Here is a 20,388-nt window from a genome sequence, read left to right on the forward strand (position 1 = left end):
CTAGAAACGATACCAGGATAATTGTACATGCTTATGGAAAAGAGAGACCAGTCAGTGAATGGGAGTGAACATGTTGCTGTGTCTAAGGGTAGCACATGCTAAATTAAGCACACATAAACGTTGGGGTACATTAAAACAAATGATTCATGATTCCAGGGAGTACAGTGGGCTTATTATTATCATGTTTTGTTTGTAGTTAAAACCTTTTGGTTGCTGATTATGATATTAGTATAGTGAATGCTAAAATGATTTAACATTTTCTCTTCCAGGAGAATTGGGGTAGTCATTTTCTATCTCTATGAAATGTTTCCTGAGGCTATGGTCTTGGGAGAGGGGTTAGTGAAATTCTGCAGTTTTATAGGTACAAAGGTATCTGGATTCGATGGTAAAGAGGAGTTGCCAAATAAAATAAGACCTGGCCATTTTAGTTTGTTTTGCCATATGGTTCGTTCTCTCTCTCTCTCTCTCTCTCTCTCTCTCTCTCTCTCTCTCTCTCTCTCTCTCTCTCTCTCTCTCTCTCTCTCTCTCTCTCTCTCTCTCTCTCTCACTCTCACTCTCACTCTCACTCTCACTCTCTCTCACTGGAATGCCAAGAGACATTGGATGATGATTTAAAGATTATATTTAATACCGATTTGAAGCTAATTTATAATACTGATAATTACGGAGAAGTTTTATAACTAATAGGACAACGAGAAGGATAGACCTGTCTCTAGTCTATTTTGACTATGAAGATATGGGTACAAATGTTTTTTGTTTGTAATTAAGGGTAGTAATTAGAATTTGATTTGCAGTGTTGTTGTTTTTACACATTAGTCACTATGGTGAGTTATGTGTCAAAATGGGGGAACTACACTTTTTTTTAGGTTTTGGATTGAAGTTTACACACCTTGAGTGATGTATGAAGGAGTGTATTGTTGCGTTGTTTGTTCTGTTTTGCTTTGATAAACTCACCAGATTGGGTCTGCTGGATGATCGGGATAATTTCCTGATCCTATGACTCTGCGATGAGGTTGACACTGTGATTTGGGGAGTATAAGCTAATTTGAAACATTGTTTCAACAGAATGTGATGTTATTATTTTTATTTGACATGTGTTTTAGGGATTTGCATTAAGAATAATGGTAGTAGTAATAATTTGTCATACAGTAGATCATTTATTTGGATTTCTTGAACGCTTGTCTGGATTTCCTGAATCAGAAATGAACTGAACTGTTGTTCTGATCTGTCGTCTCTCTCTCGAGGTTACTACTGATGGTGTCTTGAAGCATAAGCAGGGAGAATTTGACCAAATGGTGTGGACCTCAAAACCCCCTCTAACCGGCTGAAGAAATGGCGTTCACTACGGTCCTGTCCTGCACCACTTCCATCGAGAGACCTGAGTCTGAACCAGCAACCGGTGTACAGCGCCCAGTTGAAGTCATCAACTGCCTTTTCTCTCAGGAGTGCAACAGAAGTGCACATGGAGTGAGCAGGGAGAGAGATCCGTTCCAAAACTTCTCTCATATTGCTGGTACACTGGTTAGCAAATGGACAAGACATAATAGGTGTTGTGGTGGGGTTCAGGTGAGACATTGAAATTGGGACATTGTCATGGGCCATCCACTTTGAACTGTAAAGCTCTCTGAAGAAGAAAACTGAAGAAATGCCTGAAGATTGAGTTCCTGAAAAAGGAGGGGGTTGGTCAACTGTGCCCGTAATTGATTTGGGGTATCAGGTTGATTGGGGAGGTCTACACAGCCTAAATCTCTATAAATTTAGCAAAGAATGCATTGAGATACTGATCTGTAATTATAACCCTGATGAGGAACTTAATACTATAATTATGAGATTAATATATAGTATGGTTAATATGGATGCACATTCTGCCAGTGTTGATATATGTTAAATTGAGGGTTTTCATTTTGAGTGATAGAACCAATGTGAATCTCTGAGCAATGTCATTCTCAATTTTGGTTGGATAATTAATTGGGTTATAATTAAGATTTGGAAACTGAATGATTTCCCTGACCTATTCCCTATTCCTGACTACATCCCTGATGAGGACCCCAATTCTGAGCATCAGGCCCCAGATGTGGAGCTCATGTTGCTATTGAGTGTACAAAGTGCGCAGAGAGGGGTGTCTATCACTGGTGTAGGAAGGGTTCATTCTAAATGGGGTGGACATTTTCATGCTGACCCCTACCTTTGTCTATGGTGCCAGTGTGAAGACTGTCCTATTCGCTGTAATGAAGCTTGTGTGTGATTTTATTTTTTATGTTTCATTTTCTGTTCCAGATTGACTGTGTTTAGGTCTAAAACTCAGCAACCAAAATGAAGGTTGTTTACCATGGATGAAATGTCAGGCACAAGAAATATGTACTTTGTTTGTTTACATATATGCTTAACAATAATTATGTGATGCTTGTACCCTTAGATTTTTCTAGAAGAAGCTTAGATTCTTCAAAAAGGAGGGAAAAATTATGTATTCACGTTATTTGTCTGAGCCGTGGATGTCCTAGCCATGTCTGAATCCTGGCTTAGGAAGACCACCAAAAACTCTGAATTCTCCAACCCTAACTACAATATTTTCAGACAGGATAGAACGGCAAAAGGGGGCGGTGTTGCAATCTACTGCAGAGATAGCCTGCAGAGTTCTGTCCTACTATCCAGGTCTGTACCCAAACCATTTGAACTTCTACTTTTAAAAATCCACCTCTAAAAACCAGTCTCTCACCGTTGCCGCCTGCTATAGACCACCCTCTGCCCCCAGCTGTGCTCTGGACACCATATGTGAACTGATTGCCCCCCATCTATCTTCAGAGCTCGTGCTGCTAGGTGACCAAAACTGGGACATGCCTAACACCCCAGCCATCCTAGAATCTAAGCTTGATGCCCTCAATCTCACACAAATGATCAATGAACCTACCAGGTACCACCCAAAAGTCGTAAAAACACGGGCACCCTCATAGATATCATCCTAACCAACTTGCCCTCTAAATACACCTCTGCTGTTTTCAACCAAGATCTCAGCGATCACTGCCTCATTGCCTGCATCCGTAATGGGTCAGCGGTCAAACCCCCTCCCCTCATCACTGTCAAACGCTCCCTTAAACACTTCAGCAAGCAGCCTTTCTAATCGACCTGGCCGGGGTATCCTGGAAGGATATTGACCTCATCCCGTCAGTAGAGGATGCCTGGTTATTTTTTGAAATGCCTTCATCACATCTTAAATAAGCATTCAAGAAATTTAGAACCAGGAACAGATATAGCCCTTGGTTCTCTCCAGACCTGACTGCCCTTAACCACCACAAAAACATCCTGTGGCATTCTGCATTAGCATCGAACAGCCCCCGTGATATGCAACTTTTCAGGCAGTTAGAAAAGCCAAGGCTAGCTTTTTCAAGCAGAAATTGCTTCCTCCAACACAAACTCAAAAAAGTTCTGGGACACTGTAAAGTCCATGGAGAATGAGAAAACCTCCTTCCAGCTGCCCACTGCACTGAGGACAGGAAACACTGTCACAACCGATAAATCCACTATAATTGAGAAATTCAATACGCATTTTTCTACGGCTGGCCATGCTTTCCACCTGGCTACCCCTACCCCGGTCAACAGCACTGCACCCCACACAGCAACTCGCCCAAGCCTTCCCCATTTCTCCTTCTCCCAAATCCAGTCAGCTGATGTTCTGAAAGAGCTGCAAAATCTGGACCCCTACAAATCAGCCGGGCTAGACAATCTGGACCCTTTCTAAAATTATCTGCCGAAATTGTTGCAACCCTTATTACTAGCCTGTTCAACCTCTCTTTCGTGTCGTCTGAGATCCCCAAAGATTGGAAAGCAGCTCCGGTCATCCCCCTCTTCAAAGGGGGGACACTCTTGACACAAACTGCTACAGACCTATATCTATCCTACCCTGCCTTTCTAAGGTCTTCGAAAGCCAAGTCAATAAACAGATCACCGACCATTTCGAATCCCACTGCACCTTCTCAGCTATGCAATCTGGTTTCAGAGCTGGTCATGGGTGCACCTCAGCCACGCTCAAGGTCCTAAACGATATCTTAACCGCCATCGATAAGAAACAATACTGTGCAGCCGTATTCATTGACCTGGCCAAGGCTTTCGACTCTGTCAATCACCACATCCTCATGGTGATAGCCTTGGTATCTCAAATGATTGCCTCGACTGGTTCACCATCTACTTCTCTGATAGAGTTCAGTGTGTTAAATCGGAGGGCCTGTTGTCCGGGCCTCTGGCAGTCTCTATGGGGGTGCCACAGGGTTCAATTCTTGGGCCGACTCTCTTCTCTGTATACATCAATAATGTTGCTCTTGCTGCTGGTGAGTCTCTGATCCACCTCTACGCAGACAACACCATTCTGTATACTTCTGGCCCTTCTTTGGACACTGTTAACTGTGTATGTGTATGGCTTTAATGCCATACAACTTTCCTTCCGTGGCCTCCAACTGCTCTTAAATACAAGTAAAACTAAATGCATGCTCTTCAAACGATCGCTGCCTGCACCTGCCCGCCCGTCCAGCATCACTACTCTGGACGGTTATGACTTAGAATATGTGGACAACTACAAATAACTAGGTGTCTGGTTAGACTGTAAACTCTCCTTCCAGACTCACATCAAACATCTCCAATCCAAAGTTAAATCTAGAATTGGCTTCCTATTTCGCAAACAAAGCATCCTTCACTCATGCTGCCAAACATACCCTCGTAAAACTGACCATCCTACCGATCCTCGACTTCGGCGATGTCATTTACAAAATAGCCTCCAATACCCTACTCAATAAATTGGATGCAGTCTATCACAGTGCCATCTGTTTTGTCTCCAAAGCCCCATATACTACCCACCACTGCGACCTGTTCGCTCTCGTTGGCTGACCCTCGCTTCATACTCGTCGCCAAACCCAGTGGCTCCAGGTCATCTACAAGACCCTGCGAGGTAAAGTCCCCCCTTATCTCAGCTCACTGGTCACCATAGCAGCGTCCACCTGTAGCACACGCTCCAGCAGGTATATCTCTCTGGTCACCCCCAAAGCCAAATCCTCCTTTGGCCGCCTCTCCTTCCAGTTCTCTGCTGCCAATGACTGGAACGAACTACAAAAATCTCTGAAACACTTATCTCCCTCACTGGCTTTAAGCACCAGCTGTCAGAGCAGCTCACAGATTACTGCACCTGTACATAGCCCATCTATAATTTAGCCAAAACAACTAACTCTTCCCCTACTGTATTTATTTATTTATTTATTTTGCTCCTTTGCACCCCATTATTTCTATTTCTACTTTGCACATTCTTCCACTGCAAATCTACCATTCCAGTGTTTTACATATTATATTGTATTTACTTCGCCACCATGGCCTTTTGTTGCCTTTACCTCCCTTATCTCACCTTATTTGCTCACATTGTATATAGACTTGTTTTTCTACTGTATTATTGACTGTATGTTTGTTTTACTCCATGTGTAACTCTGTGTTGTTGTATGTGTTGAACTGCTTTGCTTTATCTTGGCCAGGTCGCAATTGTAAATGAGAACTTGTTCTCAACTTGCCTACCTGGTTAAATAAAGGTTAAATAAAATGTAGATTTTTTTGTTGGATATGTAACAATTATTTACATAACAAACTGTAAGATATTTCTGTCCTGCTAATGCTGTATTTTATGGTCTCCGCTCTAGCACCCTGCAGCTAATCTGGGTGTATGTGTCACGTTCCTGACCTTATTTGCCTTTGTTTTACTTTGTTTAGTTGGTCAGGACGTGAGCTGGGTGGGTAGTCTATGTTATGTGTTTCTATGTTTAGGTTCATTGGTAATTAGCCTTATATGGTTCTCAATCAGGGACAGGTGTTTGACGTTTCCTCTGATTGAGAACCATATAAAGGTAGGCTGTTCACATTGTTTGTTTGTGGGTGATTGTCTTCCGTGTCTGTGTATGTCGCACCACACGGGACTGTTTCGTTTTCGTTTTCGTTTGTGTATGTAGTCTGTTCCTGTTCGTGCGTTCTTTGTGTTTAAGTTCACATGTTCAGGTCTGTCTACGTCGTTTTGTTGTTTTGAGTTTATTCAAGTGTTCATCGTTTTTCGTCTTGTTATAATAAATCATTATGGATTCAAAATACGCTGCATTTTGGTCCGACCCTTACTACTCCTCCTCGTCCGAGGAGGAGGCATTAGACGAGCGTTACAGTATGGTTTTACTAGTGATAGCTAGAGCTGACAATTGATTGATATCTCAGTGATAAAAACCAACAGCTACATTCCATTCTATGATTAGTTGTGCATGTGAGACATACGTCTCCGGTCTGATTAAGCCTGCATTCCATAGATATGGTGTATGTTTAGCCGGGACAGAGATAGCTTGGAGAAGCAGAACAAAGGCCTTACTATTCCTAATTATCCTGGCATCTGGGAAACTAAGACAAGGTGGGGTTAAAAATAACACCAGAGGCAGATAACCAGGAGATGAACATGGGAGGGGTGGAACCAAGCATGCTGGTTATTAGCTATATAAACTGTGCAGTCTGTAAAGAGAAGGCTCTCAGCCAGTCAAGACTGTTGGGCTGACGGTTTCATTATTGCAATAATTAATCAATATTAAATAAAGATGATTGTTTGAAGAATTTACCTAGTCTCTCAGTACTGAATTTCCACGACATAAGACATGCATAAAAGCAACAGATACCATTAATAATAAGGGGACTAGAAGCGTCTTATATGGTGTGCTACTGAGTGGCTAGGACAGGCAAGCCCCATACTATTGTGGAGGAGTTCATTCTTCCTGCTGCCGCGGATATGACTGGGACAATGCTGGGGGAAAAGGCCCCAAAAAACTATACAGACAATGCCTTCATCAAACAACACTGTTTCACAACGCATCAGTGACATGGCAGGAGATGTTTTGAAACAATTACTGCTTCGCATACAAGCCAGTGAATTCTATGCGTTACAGCTGGATGAGTCAACAGACGTGGTGGTCCTGGCACAGCTCCTGGCATATGTCCATTACATTTATGGGGGGTTAATTAAGGAAGACATCCTCTTCTGCAAACCACTGAAAACCCGGAAGAACAGGAGAGGATATTTTTAAAGTACTGGACAGCTCGTGACATCAAATGGACTTTGGTGGTCAAGATGTGTTGGTATCTGTACTGATGGTGCAAAAGCCATGACATTGTGACATAGTGGAGTGGTAACACACGTGCAAGCAGTTTCTCCCGATGCCACTTGGGTACACTGCAGCATCCACCGAGAGGCTCTTGCTGCCAAGGGAATGCCTGACAGCTTGAAAGAAGTTTTGGACACCACAGTGAAAACTTTGTTAACCTGTTTGGGAAAGGGGCGGTATTTTCACGTCCGGATGAAAAGCATGCCCAAAGTAAACTGCTTGCTACTCAGGCCCAGAAGCTAGGATATGCATATAATTGGTAAAAAATTGAGGTCACTCTTTTCAATGGGTTTTCTATGGGGATCTAGATTTCTGTGCCACTTGCTTGCAATTCCTATTGCTTCCACTTGCATGTGTGATGTGTGATTGTGTGATTTCATGAAAGTTTAATATTTATAGTAATTTAATTTGAATTTGGCGCTCTGCCATTCCACCGGATGTTATCGAGGGGTTCCGCTAGCGGAACATCTAGCCATAACAGGTTTTAAAGCAAGGCCCTGGAACTCTCGTGTATTTTCTGCACTATGCAATGATATGGGCGCCGATCATGTAACACTTTTTTACGCTGGTTATCAAGGGGCAAAGTATTGACAAGTTTTTTTAGAATTGAGAGACGAGCTTAAAGTTTTCAAATCAAATCAAATTGTATGTCACAAACACATGGTTAGCAGATGTTAATGCGAGTGTAGTGAAATGCTTGTGCTTTTAGTTCTGACAATGCAGTAATAACCAACGAGTAATCTAACGTAACAATTCCACAACTACTACCTTATACACACAAGTCTAAAGGGATAAAGAATATGTACATAAAGATATATGAATAAGTGATGGTACCGAACGGCATAGGCAAGATGGAGTAGATGGTATCGAGTACAGTATATACATATGAGATGAGTAATGTAGGGTATGTAAACATAAAAGTTGCATAGTTTAAAGTGGCTAGTGCTACATGTATTACATAAAGATGGCAAGATGCAGTAGATGATAGAGTACAGTATATACATATACATTACATTAAGTGACATTGTTTAAAGTGGCTAGTGATACATTTTTGATCAATTCCCATCAATTTCCATTATTAAAGTGAGCTGGAGTTGAGTCAGTATGTTGGCAGCAGCCACTCAATGACCATCATTTTCACTTGTTTGACCGCTTGCATGATGACGAGTTTTTCACACGACTGGCATACCTGGTTGATGTTTTTTCTCTCCTGAATGATCTGAATCTAGGAGTACAGGGACTCTCCGCAACGATATTCAATGTATGGGACAAATTTGAGGCTACGATTAAGAAGTTGGAGCTCTTCTCTGTCTGCATTAACAAGGACAACACACAGGTCTTTCCATCATTGTATGATTTTTTGTGTGCAAATGAACTCAAGCTTACGGACAATGTCAAATGTGATATAGCGAAGCACCTGAGTGAGTTGGGTGCGAAATTACGCAGGTACATTCCCAAAACGGATGATACAAACAACTGGATTCGTTATCCCTTTCATGCCCTGCCTCCAATCCACCGATATCTGAACAAGAGAGCCTTATCGAAATTGCAACAAGCGGTTGTGTAAAAACTGAATTTAATCAGAAGCAATTGCCAGAATTCTGGATTGGGCTGCACTCAGAGTATCCTGCCTTGGCAAATTGCGCTGTTAAGACACTGATGCCCTTTGGAACTACGTACCTTTGTGAGAGTGGATTCTCGGCCCTCACTAGCATGAAAACTAAATACAGGCACAGACTGTGTGTGGAAAATGATTTAAGACTGAGACTCTCTCCAATACAACCCAACATTGCAGAGTTATGTGCATCCTATCAAGCACACCCTTCTCATTAACCTGTGGTGAGTTATTCACAATTTTCAATGAACAAATAAGGTTTTATATGTAAGATGGTTAAATTTAGAGCAAAATGATTGATTATTATTATATTATTATTTGTGCCCTGGTCCTATAAGAGCTTTTTGTCACTTCCCAAGAGCCAGGTTGTGACAAAAACTCACACTCATTCTTATGTTTAATAAATGTATTGTATGGAGTGCGGCAGACTTACAATGATGGCAAAAAACAACATTTGAGAGTGTGCTGACCCTGGTGCTAGGGGGGGTACGCAGCTAGAGGTTGAATGTTTGGAGGGGTACGGGACTATAAAAAGTTTGGGAACCACTGCCCTAGAACACACACCATTAGTGCCACAGGTAACTTCCACAAAGCTGTAAACGATCTGCGAGACAAGGCAAGAAGGGCCTTGTCATCAAAAGGAACATAAAATTTAACATACCAATTAGGATCTGGCTAAAACATACTTGAATCCGTTATAGAACCCATTGCCCTTTGTGGTTGTGAGGTCTGGGGTCCGCTAACCAACCAAGAATTCACAAAACAGAACAAACACCCAAGTTGAGACTCTGCATGCAGAATTCTGTTAAAATATCCTCAGTGTACAACGTAAAACACCAAATAATGCATGCAGAGCAGAATTAGGCCGATACCCGCTAATTATCAATATCCAGAAAAGAGACGTTAAATTCTACAACCACCTAAAAAGAAGCGATTTCCAAACCTTCCATAACAAAGCCATCACCTACAGAGAGATGAGTCCCCATATTAGAGACACCATTGTAAATACAACCCATATGTTTATTTATTTTCCCTTTTGTACTTTAACTATTTGTACTTAATATGACATATGAAATGTATTTAATTTTTCGAAACTTTCTTCTAATTTTTATTGTTTATTTCACTTTTGTTTATTATCCACCTCACTTTCTTTTGTGATGTTAACATTTGTTTCCCATGCCAACAAAAGAGAGGTGGGAGAGAAAGACAGAAAGGTGGTGGTGGTGGTGGGGGGGGGGGGGTTGGTTTGAGCATGGCACGTGTAACGCCAGGGTAGTGGGTTCGATTCCCGCGACCACGCATACGTAAAATGTATGCACGCATGACTGTAAGTCGCTTTGGATAAAAGCATCTGCTAATGGCAAATGTTATTATCTAATTTGTATTACATTATAATATAACATAGATGGAGATGTATCATATACAACTGATGAGACCCTTTAGCGCGTAGAATGCTTCAACTGTTTACTACTCATGTTACATGATATGGGAAGAGTCATTGCAAAATCTTTACATTTCATTTCAAAGCAACACCCTCTGATAGGCAACTCATTGTGCATTCTCTCTGTCTCTCTCTCTCTCTCTCTGAATATATATTAGATATCCCATTCAACATTTATAAAGGCCAGTGGTAATATCAGTCCTGTTGTGATGTATGACATCCAACCTGACATGTCTCAATCTCTCTCTCTCTCTCCTCTCTCTCTCTCTCTCTCTCTCTCTCTCTCTCAATCTCTCTCCTCTCTCTCTCTCTCTCTCTCTCTCTCTCTCCTCTCTCTCTCTCTCTCTCTCTCTCTCAATCTCTCTCTCTCTCTCCTCTCTCTCTCTCTCTCTCTCTCTCTCTCTCTCTCTCTCTCTCTCTCCTCTCTCTCTCTCTCTCTCTCGCTTTCTCTCTCTCTCTCTCTTTCAATTCAATTTCAATTTAAGAGCTTTATTGGCATGGGAAACAAATACTAACATTGCCAAAGCAAGTGAAGTAGATAATAAACAAAAGTGAAATAAACAATAAAAGGGTTGCAAAATTACGGTAACTTTCCTAAAATCCCCAGATTTTCCAGAAATTCCGGTTGGAATATTCCTGGTGTTAGGGAATAGGTTAGGTAGTTTAGACAACACACTACAGCTCACTACAACTTCAACCCTCCAATTCCCCAGGGTGCAGCAGCAACCTTGTCCAGGTGCTGAGCCTGGTTGATAAGCACATCAGGTACTGTCAATTAAAGGGTCTACACACGCTAAGGAGACAGTAGATCAATTAAAGGGTCTACACACTCTAAGGAGACAGTAGATCAATTAAAGGGTCTACACACTCTAAGGAGAGAGTAGATCAATTAAAGGGTCTACACACGCTAAGGAGACAGTAGATCAATTAAAGGGTCTACACACTCTAAGGAGAGAGTAGATCAATTAAAGGGTCTACACACGCTAAGGAGACAGTAGATCAATTAAAGGGTCTACACACTCTAAGGAGACAGTAGATCAATTAAAGGGTCTACACACGCTAAGGAGACAGTAGATCAATTAAAGGGTCTACACACTCTAAGGAGAGAGTAGATCAATTAAAGTGTCTACACACGCTAAGGAGAGAGTAGATCAATTAAAGGGTCTACACACGCTAAGGAGACAGTAGATCAATTAAAGGGTCTACACACTCTAAGGAGTCAGTAGATAAATTAAAGGGTCTACACACGCTAAGGAGACAGTAGATCAATTAAAGGGTCTACACACTCTAAGGAGTCAGTAGATAAATTAAAGGGTCTACACACGCTAAGGAGACAGTAGATCAATTAAAGGGTCTACACACTCTAAGGAGTCAGTAGATAAATTAAAGGGTCTACACACGCTAAGGAGACAGTAGATCAATTAAAGGGTCTACACACTCTAAGGAGACAGTAGATCAATTAAAGTGTCTACACACGCTAAGGAGACAGTAGATCAATTAAAGGGTCTACACACGCTAAGGAGACAGTAGATCAATTAAAGGGTCTACACACTCTAAGGAGTCAGTAGATAAATTAAAGGGTCTACACACGCTAAGGAGACAGTAGATCAATTAAAGGGTCTACACACTCTAAGGAGTCAGTAGATAAATTAAAGGGTCTACACACGCTAAGGAGACAGTAGATCAATTAAAGGGTCTACACACTCTAAGGAGTCAGTAGATAAATTAAAGGGTCTACACACGCTAAGGAGACAGTAGATCAATTAAAGGGTCTACACACTCTAAGGAGACAGTAGATTTTGCCACAAAAACGCTCCGGCATTCAATGTACTTTTGTGCTACCTGAACATTGAGACGCGCTGTATCATTCCCTGCAGAGCCATGGGGCCAGTGATCTGATCTATAGGCCATGCATCAAAGTAGCATTGATAACCAAACATCATCTCATCGACTGTTCAAACAATAAACCAAACAACATTGTAGCCTTATTAGAATAGCCTTGTTGAGAAGTAATAACTACGCCTACACAGTAAAAACAACTGGTAAAAGCCATGAGCCTTTTCTCCGTGATGTGAAGACATTCTATTGTTATTTATAAATTGTATTATTTCACTTGGGGGAGGTGTGGGTAGATAAAAGGCTAGTTTGCTTGCTGTTTTTAGCCAGCTAGCTAGCAAGCTGCTAGCGGAGTAACCTACAGCCTACTGGCAGGCACACAATTAGGTAATGTAAATCAAACCTACATTCTCATTACACGTAGGCCTATCTATTATTTAAATATGGGGTTGGTTTTCTTTCATATTAGCTCACAGTGGTGATGTTTTCAACGTGATTCTTCTTTGACTACCTCAAATGGGTAGACAACAACAGAAACATCTCTGCTATCACCCCCTTGTGAACATTGCTATTCGGGAGTCTGGAAGTGCATGGACTGGCGAGGTATCAAGTTACCAAAAAGTGTTGCAAGCTGTGAGGCTGCTGGTTCGTAGGGCTTTCTTTTGATTTTGAATCTTTAGTTTAGGCATGCCTGTTTGTAGATTTCCTTTTGTATATATTTGTTTTCATCGCCATCTTGGACTGGCCGACCAAGAGGTAATGATGGAGCTTGCACTGAACTTGGTAAGTTGCTATCTCCTGGGCACATGTGCATCCAACACGGTCCTCAAATGCTGATTTCTCACATAAATGCACACATTCATTTAGGTTACAGACCATTTAACTAGGCCTAGAACCCCTAGACAAAGTGAGTGCAACAATATCCGTGGGCTGGTAACACTGGAGTTTCTGGAAAACCTGGGAATTCTGGGAAAGATAAAATAATTCTTCAACCTTAAACATGTTAACATGCATTGTTGCACACAGACACTCCACACAGCTAAACACAGGGAGGGGGCCAACTATAGTACAGTAGGGTCTGAAATCCCATTCTCCTAAACCAGGGATGGGCAGTTTTGATGGGGGTGTGGGCCACAAAAAAATCGGAACTCATAATGAGGGGCCACAGTGGCTCGCGGGTCTGGTACCCACATCCATACCCACACCTGCAGACAGAGCCAGCCCTAGCCTTTTGGGTGCCCTAAGCGAATTTGCGAGCAAAGCATGTTAGCGACCCCCCTCTTGACAGTGGAGAGAAAAAATATATGTTTTAGAGTAAATTTCCTGCAATTCTACACATTTTGCCATTAGGTGGAGAGAAATGTTTTTATATGATACCTGAGCGAGAGTATCTAACAAGATTACTACAAGTTCAGATAGCTGGCCGCTAGACTAACTTACCAATCTACATTTGTTTTACCTGACATGGGCTAATTGAGTGACTGTCAGTGACTGACAACAAAATAAAACAAAATTAATTGCACCTTGCGTATTCTACTGACTACACCGTTTGCGTCGCAAAATAAATTTAGAAATCTATATTATTAAATTATTGCACCCACACTGCTTGTGTGCGCCAACGAGCATCTGCGTTGCCAAGGGCTAAAATAGAAGTCAGTTCTATTTGTGACGCAGATCGCGCTGCAAGTCCTACCTCTCCCATCTCCTCAATGGTTTATAGAAGCAGGTACCCACGTGCCATCTTCTCATTGGTTAAACCCACGTGGGTGACTGAAAGACGAGCGAGGTCGGTGGCGGTAATGCACCTAATATATGAAAGTTGCCAATCGCAATATAAAGTCAAGAGAAGAAAAAGCCTGGAAGGAGTAGCGATGACTAGAAACGATTCAGTTGACCCTTTTATGTGTGGATTAATTGGCGGAGTAGAGGACCTTGTGCATTTCAGGTAAAATAACAACTCACTGTATCATATCCCAGGACAAATTAGCTAGCAACAGCAAGCTAGATAAATAGGACAAATTAGCTAGCAAGTGCAAGCTAGCTAGCTAAATTACCATAAATGTTTAATGATTTTCGACCTGTTCCCAAATTAATATAATTGGTTCAGAGTTTGTCTTGATATTTTAACCTGTGTGTCGTGATTGCATTTGGTGTAGGAGGACAAAATACATTTATAAACGATGGCGCACGCGCACAACCGGTTTGGGTTCCGTGTAACTCTAACTCTGACTGAGTTCCTATTTTTTTTGCTGCATTATTTGAGAAATTGAGACACGAGCTAAATTAAAGAATACACATATTTACTGGCCTCTTTGTGTCCTCAACAAGCCTGCACACACACACCTCTGAAAAACAGAGAGAGAGGGAGAGAGAGAGAGAGAGAGAGACAGAGACAGAGATAGGAGTGGGAGGAGGGTGTGGGTTGGGATGCCTCTGAAGAAATTAGCAATGATGATTTGAGCGTGTATAATTCTCCTTCCCTCTTCACTGTAACCCGCCCTTAATTACAGAAGCTTATTCCACTCAGATAGAGAGGGAGAGATAGAGAGCGAAGAGAGGGAGTGAGAGACAGAGGGAGAGAGGGGGGGGGGAGACTGACATTACTGTCTTCTTTATAATGACATAATTAGTCATTAATTAGTCATAAGAGTGGAGGGTGTTTAATGACGAGATGTATACAGGACTATAACAAGATGACTGTGCCTCTGGAGAGACAGAAAACACTAAAGCCTGGCTAAAGAGAAGAGGAGAGAAAAGAAAAGCGCAACACAGATTGAGTGGCTGTAGTGGCCCGAATACATTTGAAGCCTGAATTAAGTTTCCCTGACAGCCGCCAATGCACTGCCGTCTATCTCAGTGGTTCCAAACCTTTTTCGGTTCCTGTACCACCGACTGAATTTTGCCCTGAAGTACCCCTCATTTGCATTTTACCAGTCTTGGATAGGTCAAATACCCTCAGGGGTCTTAGTATCCCTGGTTGGGAACCACTGGTCTAACGCACACTAGACATACAGGGTGTGTGTGCCTGTGTGTGTGGACATGACCTGTGCTAATGTGGGCTCATTCAGAGTGGTTAATAACACACTAATATGACACAGGCATCTGAAGGGACAGCAAGCCAGAGGTCCTTAGCTTCAACCCCTGACCTCTAGCCCTGCCAGGGACAGCCACATGAAACTGTCATGGCAGTCTGGTCATCATTCAAACACACACATATACACACACATACACGTGCGCACGCACGCACGCGCACACACACACACACACACACACACACACACACACACACACACACACACACACACACACACACACACACACACACACACCATATTCCACAAACACCCTTATCTGAGACGTTTTATGAAAACCTGACCAGACCTGACCCCACCAGTATAAATCAATGATTATAACAGCGCATAACAGTTCATAACAAGCTTAAATAGTCTCTATGTCTCTCACCTTCCACTGATGGTGATCTCATTGACACCGTAGTAGCGGTGGCGTTGGGGCGCCCCTGTATTTTGCGTGTGGTACTGTCCACTCAGGTGGATCCTGACCCGGGTGGCCTGAACCATCTGCTGCAGGGCAGGGGTGTTATAGAAGTTGTTGTAGCCTGGACGCAGGTTGGGCTCTGGAGTCAACATACTGAAGGTGATGTTACCTTGGGAGTATGGGACATCACTGAAACATAGAGGACAAAGTCAACAACAGTGTGTGTGTGTGTGTGTGTGTGTGTGTGTGTGTGTGTGTGTGTGTGTGTGTGTGTGTGTGTGTGTGTGTGTGTGTGTGTGTGTGTGTGTGTTGAGAGATTAGTGCTTTTTGAGGTCGGTTCGGTTTCGGTTCGATTTTAAAAAACTAATCACGTTTTCGATTTTGGTTCTGATTATGTGAGTTGAATGCTATAACAACACAGAATAAAACCATTTATAAAAGTCCCATAATGGTAGTGACTGCCCATTACTGATTAACAATCATTTATTCACATGACTTTACTTTAATAAAATAGGTCAATTGTTGTGTATATTACATTTGTTTTATTTGCTGACTTTATTATTTCATTCCAAGTCCTCATCTCATCTCTATAGAGTTAGGCTGTCTCAGAATCATGCACTCTTCTACCTCTTCTGTAGCAGGCATGAAAGTAACAGACTGGACAAGTAGAGGCGCTCTTCAGGCTGGATCTGGTTTATCTCTAGAGAAACGGTGCAATGTGCACATTGAGCTCACAGAAAAAATAAATAATCATTTAACCGACTTAGTTGTCAAATAGTTGTTTTCAGCTAACCACTCCCTTCTGTCACCTAGCGTACCCAGTCTCTCTTCTCTTCTGTCACCTAGCGTACCCAGTCTTTCTTCTCTTCTGTCACCTAGCGTACCCAGTCTCTCATCTCTTCTGTAACCTAGCTTACCCAGTCTCTCTTCTCTTCTGTCACCTAGCGTACCCAGTCTTTCATCTCTTCTGTCACCTAGCGTACCCAGTCTCTCTTCTCTTCTGTCACCTAGCGTACCCAGTCTCTCATCTCTTCTGTCACCTAGCGTACCCAGTCTCTCTTCTCTTCTGTCACCTAGCGTACCCAGTCTCTTCTCTTCTGTCACCTAGCTTACCCAGTCACTCTTCTCTTCTGTCACCTAGCGTACCCAGTCTCTCTTCTCTTCTGTCACCTAGCGTACCCAGTCTCTCTTCTCTTCTGTCACCTAGCGTACCCAGTCTCTCTTCTCTTCTGTCACCTAGCTTACCCAGTCTCTCTTCTCTTCTGTCACCTAGCGTACCCAGTCTCTCTTCTCTTCTGTCACCTAGCGTACACAGTCTCTCTTCTCTTCTGTCACCTAGCTTACCAAGTCTCTCTTCTCTTCTGTCACCTAGCTTACCCAGTCTCTCTTCTCTTCTGTCACCTAGCTTACCCAGTCTCTCTTCTCTTCTGTCACCTAGCGTACCCAGTCTCTCTTCTCTTCTGTCACCTAGCTTACCCAGTCTCTCTTCTCTTCTGTCACCTAGCGTACCCAGTCTCTCTTCTCTTCTGTCACCTAGCGTACCCAGTCTCTCTTCCCTTCTGTCACCTAGCATACCCAGTCTCTCTTCTCTTCTGTCACCTAGCGTACCCAGTCTCTCTTCCCTTCTGTCACCTAGCGTACCCAGTCTCTCTCCCCTTCTGTCACCTAGCTTACCCAGTCTCTCATCTCTTCTGTCACCTAGCGCTCCCAGTCTCTCTTCCCTTCTGTCACCTAGCGTACCCAGTCTCTCATCTCTTCTGTCACCTAGCGTACCCAGTCTCTCTTCCCTTCTGTCACCTAGCGTACCCAGTCTCTCTCCCCTTCTGTCACCTAGCTTACCCAGTCTCTCATCTCTTCTGTCACCTAGCGCTCCCAGTCTCTCTTCCCTTCTGTCACCTAGCGTACCCAGTCTCTCTTCTCTTCTGTCACCTAGCGTACCCAGTCTCTCTTCCCTTCTGTCACCTAGCATACCCAGTCTCTCTTCTCTTCTGCCACCTAGCGTACCCAGTCTCTCTTCCCTTCTGTCACCTAGCGTACCCAGTCTCTCTCCCCTTCTGTCACCTAGCTTACCCAGTCTCTCTTCTCTTCTGTCACCTAGCGTACCCAGTCTCTCTCCCCTTCTGTCACCTAGCTTACCCAGTCTCTCATCTCTTCTGTCACCTAGCGCTCCCAGTCTCTCTTCCCGTCTGTCACCTCGGTGCACCTGTCCCCTTGTTTTAGAGTTTTGGTGTTTAAATATTGAGCCACTTGGTGCTAAGTATCTGCTCTTAACACAATCACCTGAAGACCCCCTCTAGACACACACACACTCGCACACACACACAAAAAGTGTGATGCAGAGACCAAAGGCTTTCAAAGCCCTCAAAGCTATCTCTGAAAAACCCTCAGTAATGACTATCTCTGATAAACCCTCAGTAACGGATATCTCTGATAAACCCTCAGCAACGGATATCTCTGATAAACCCTCAGCAATGACTATCTCTGATAAACCCTCAGTAATGGATATCTCTGATAAACCCTCAGTAATCGATCTCTGTTAAAGCCTCAGTAATCGATCTCTGTTAAACCCTCAGTAACGGATATCTCTGATAAACCCTCAGTAACGGATATCTCTGATAAACCCTCAGCAATGACTATCTCTGATAAACCCTCAGTAATGGATATCTCTGATAAACCCTCAGTAATCGATCCCTGTTAAAGCCTCAGTAATCGATCTCTGTTAAACCCTCAGTAACGGATATCTCTGATAAACCCTCAGTAACGGATATCTCTGATAAACCCTCAGCAATGACTATCTCTGATAAACCCTCAGTAATGGATATCTCTGATAAACCCTCAGTAATCGATCTCTGTTAAAGCCTCAGTAATCGATCTCTGTTAAACCCTCAGTAACGGATATCTCTGATAAACCCTCAGTAATGACTATCTCTGATAAACCCTCAGTAACGGCTATCTCTTATAAACCCTCAGTAATGGCTATCTCTGATAAACCCTCAGTAATGGAAATCTCTGATAAACCCTCAGTAATGGCTATCTCTGATAAACCCTCAGTAATGGCTATCTCTGATAAACCCTCAGTAATGGATATCTCTGATAAACCCTCAGTAATGACTATCTCTGATAAACCCTCAGTAATGACTATTTCTGATAAACCCTCAGTAATCAATCTCTGATAAACCCTCAGTAATGGATATCTCTGCTAGACCCTCAGTAATGACTATCTCTGATAAACCCTCGGTAATGACTATCTCTGATAAACCCTCAGTAATGGCTATCTCTGATAAACCCTCAGTAATGACTATCTCTGATAAACCCTCAGTAATGACTATCTTTGATAAACCCTCAGTAATGACTATCTCTGATAAACCCTCAGTAATGACTCCTTACCTGGGGAACTGTAGACAATTGACAGAATCTGGTCTGAGCAGGGGTCCATTGTTCTGCAGACCAAACAGGCTGCAGTCTCTGGCCATGTACTGCCAGTCTAGCCATTCTGTTTCTACACTGCTACTGTTACTGCTGCTGCTGCTGTTACTGCATCTCCTCTGGATGTGCAAGGCCTCTGGCTGGGGACTGACCAACTGCAGGATCACATAGAACACCTACAAACAGACACGACACACAGCCATTAATGACACACGTCCACACTGTCGTTCTGAGGCTGAATAAGAACAACATTATAGGGTTCTTGCTGGTCTTGTTAGTTGCAGAGAGAGTCATAGACCAGGAAATAAACCATGGACGATCTGAAAATAGAATAATAGTTGGGCCAACTTTAGAGCCGGTCGCCATGTTGCTACCTGTGAATATCCATTGACTTATTCATTATAGATGAACAATGTTTCAATGTTATGACTCAGAACGTCAGTTATGAGACGAAAGGTTATTCTAGTGAATTCAATCATTTAAGAAAGGTAGGTAGCTAGCCAGCGTACAACATGGCTAATCATTTAAGAAAGGTAGGTAGCTAGCCAGCGTACAACATGGCTAATCATTTAAGAAAAGTAGGTAGCTAGCCAGCGTACAACATGGCTAATCATTTAAGAAAGGTAGGTAGCTAGCCAGCGTACAACATGGCTAATCATTTAAGAAAGGTAGGTAGCTAGCCAGCGTACAACATGGCTAATCATTTAAGAAAGGTAGGTAGCTAGCCAGCGTACAACATGGCTAATCATTTAAGAAAGGTAGGTAGCTAGCCAGCGCACAACATGGCTAATCATTTAAGAAAGGTAGGTAGCTAGCCAGCATACAACATGGCTAATCATTTCTTTAAACAAATTCTTGTTCTCATTTCCTGTTGCAAGGCATTCTGGTACTTCACTAGCACCTTAGAGGCTGCGGCCCTATATACATAGACTTGACATTACTGGCCACTTTAATACTGGAACACTAGTCACTTTAATAATGTTTACATATTTTGCATTACTCATCTCATATGTATATACTGTACAGTGATCCCTCGCCACTTCGCGGTTCACTTATCGCGGATTCGCTATTTCGCGGATTTTCATAATGCATATATTTTTTTTTTTGGTGCATTGTGCTCTGCATTCTGATTCGCTAAAAACTCACTCCCGCTTCTTGTATCAAAACATGCTACGAATTGTGCTATCATTTTGTCGTCTCGTGCAGTTATGTGTACGTACATCGCTTAGCAACCATGGTGCGAATGGCCACTGAACTTAAGCGAGTAGCTGAGGAATGGGACCCTTTGATGAGCCGTTCATTACAGTTCTCCAACGTAATCGATGGTGGCATGTCGGTGTACAAGGATCTTTTTGCAAAGAAGAAAAAAGAGCGACAACAGCTGCCTATCACTATGTTCTTCTCCCGAACAAACACAC

General features: G+C 42.7%; 1 protein-coding gene across 1 annotated transcript in view; it reads right to left on the reverse strand.

Annotated features, from left to right (window-relative positions):
- Window positions 1–20,388, reverse strand: part of ush2a (Usher syndrome 2A (autosomal recessive, mild)) — a 504,211-nt gene that overhangs the window by 426,064 nt on the left and 57,759 nt on the right. Inside the window, exons 8-9 of the mRNA XM_055862864.1 lie at window positions 18,932–19,146; window positions 15,512–15,733 (exon numbers count right to left, since the gene is read on the reverse strand). Coding sequence (XP_055718839.1) covers window positions 15,512–15,733; window positions 18,932–19,146 — 437 coding nt within the window. The remainder of the gene's footprint in view (window positions 1–15,511; window positions 15,734–18,931; window positions 19,147–20,388) is intronic.

This window comes from Salvelinus fontinalis, chromosome 15 (assembly GCF_029448725.1).
Source record: "Salvelinus fontinalis isolate EN_2023a chromosome 15, ASM2944872v1, whole genome shotgun sequence".
Classification (NCBI taxonomy): domain Eukaryota; kingdom Metazoa; phylum Chordata; class Actinopteri; order Salmoniformes; family Salmonidae; genus Salvelinus; species Salvelinus fontinalis.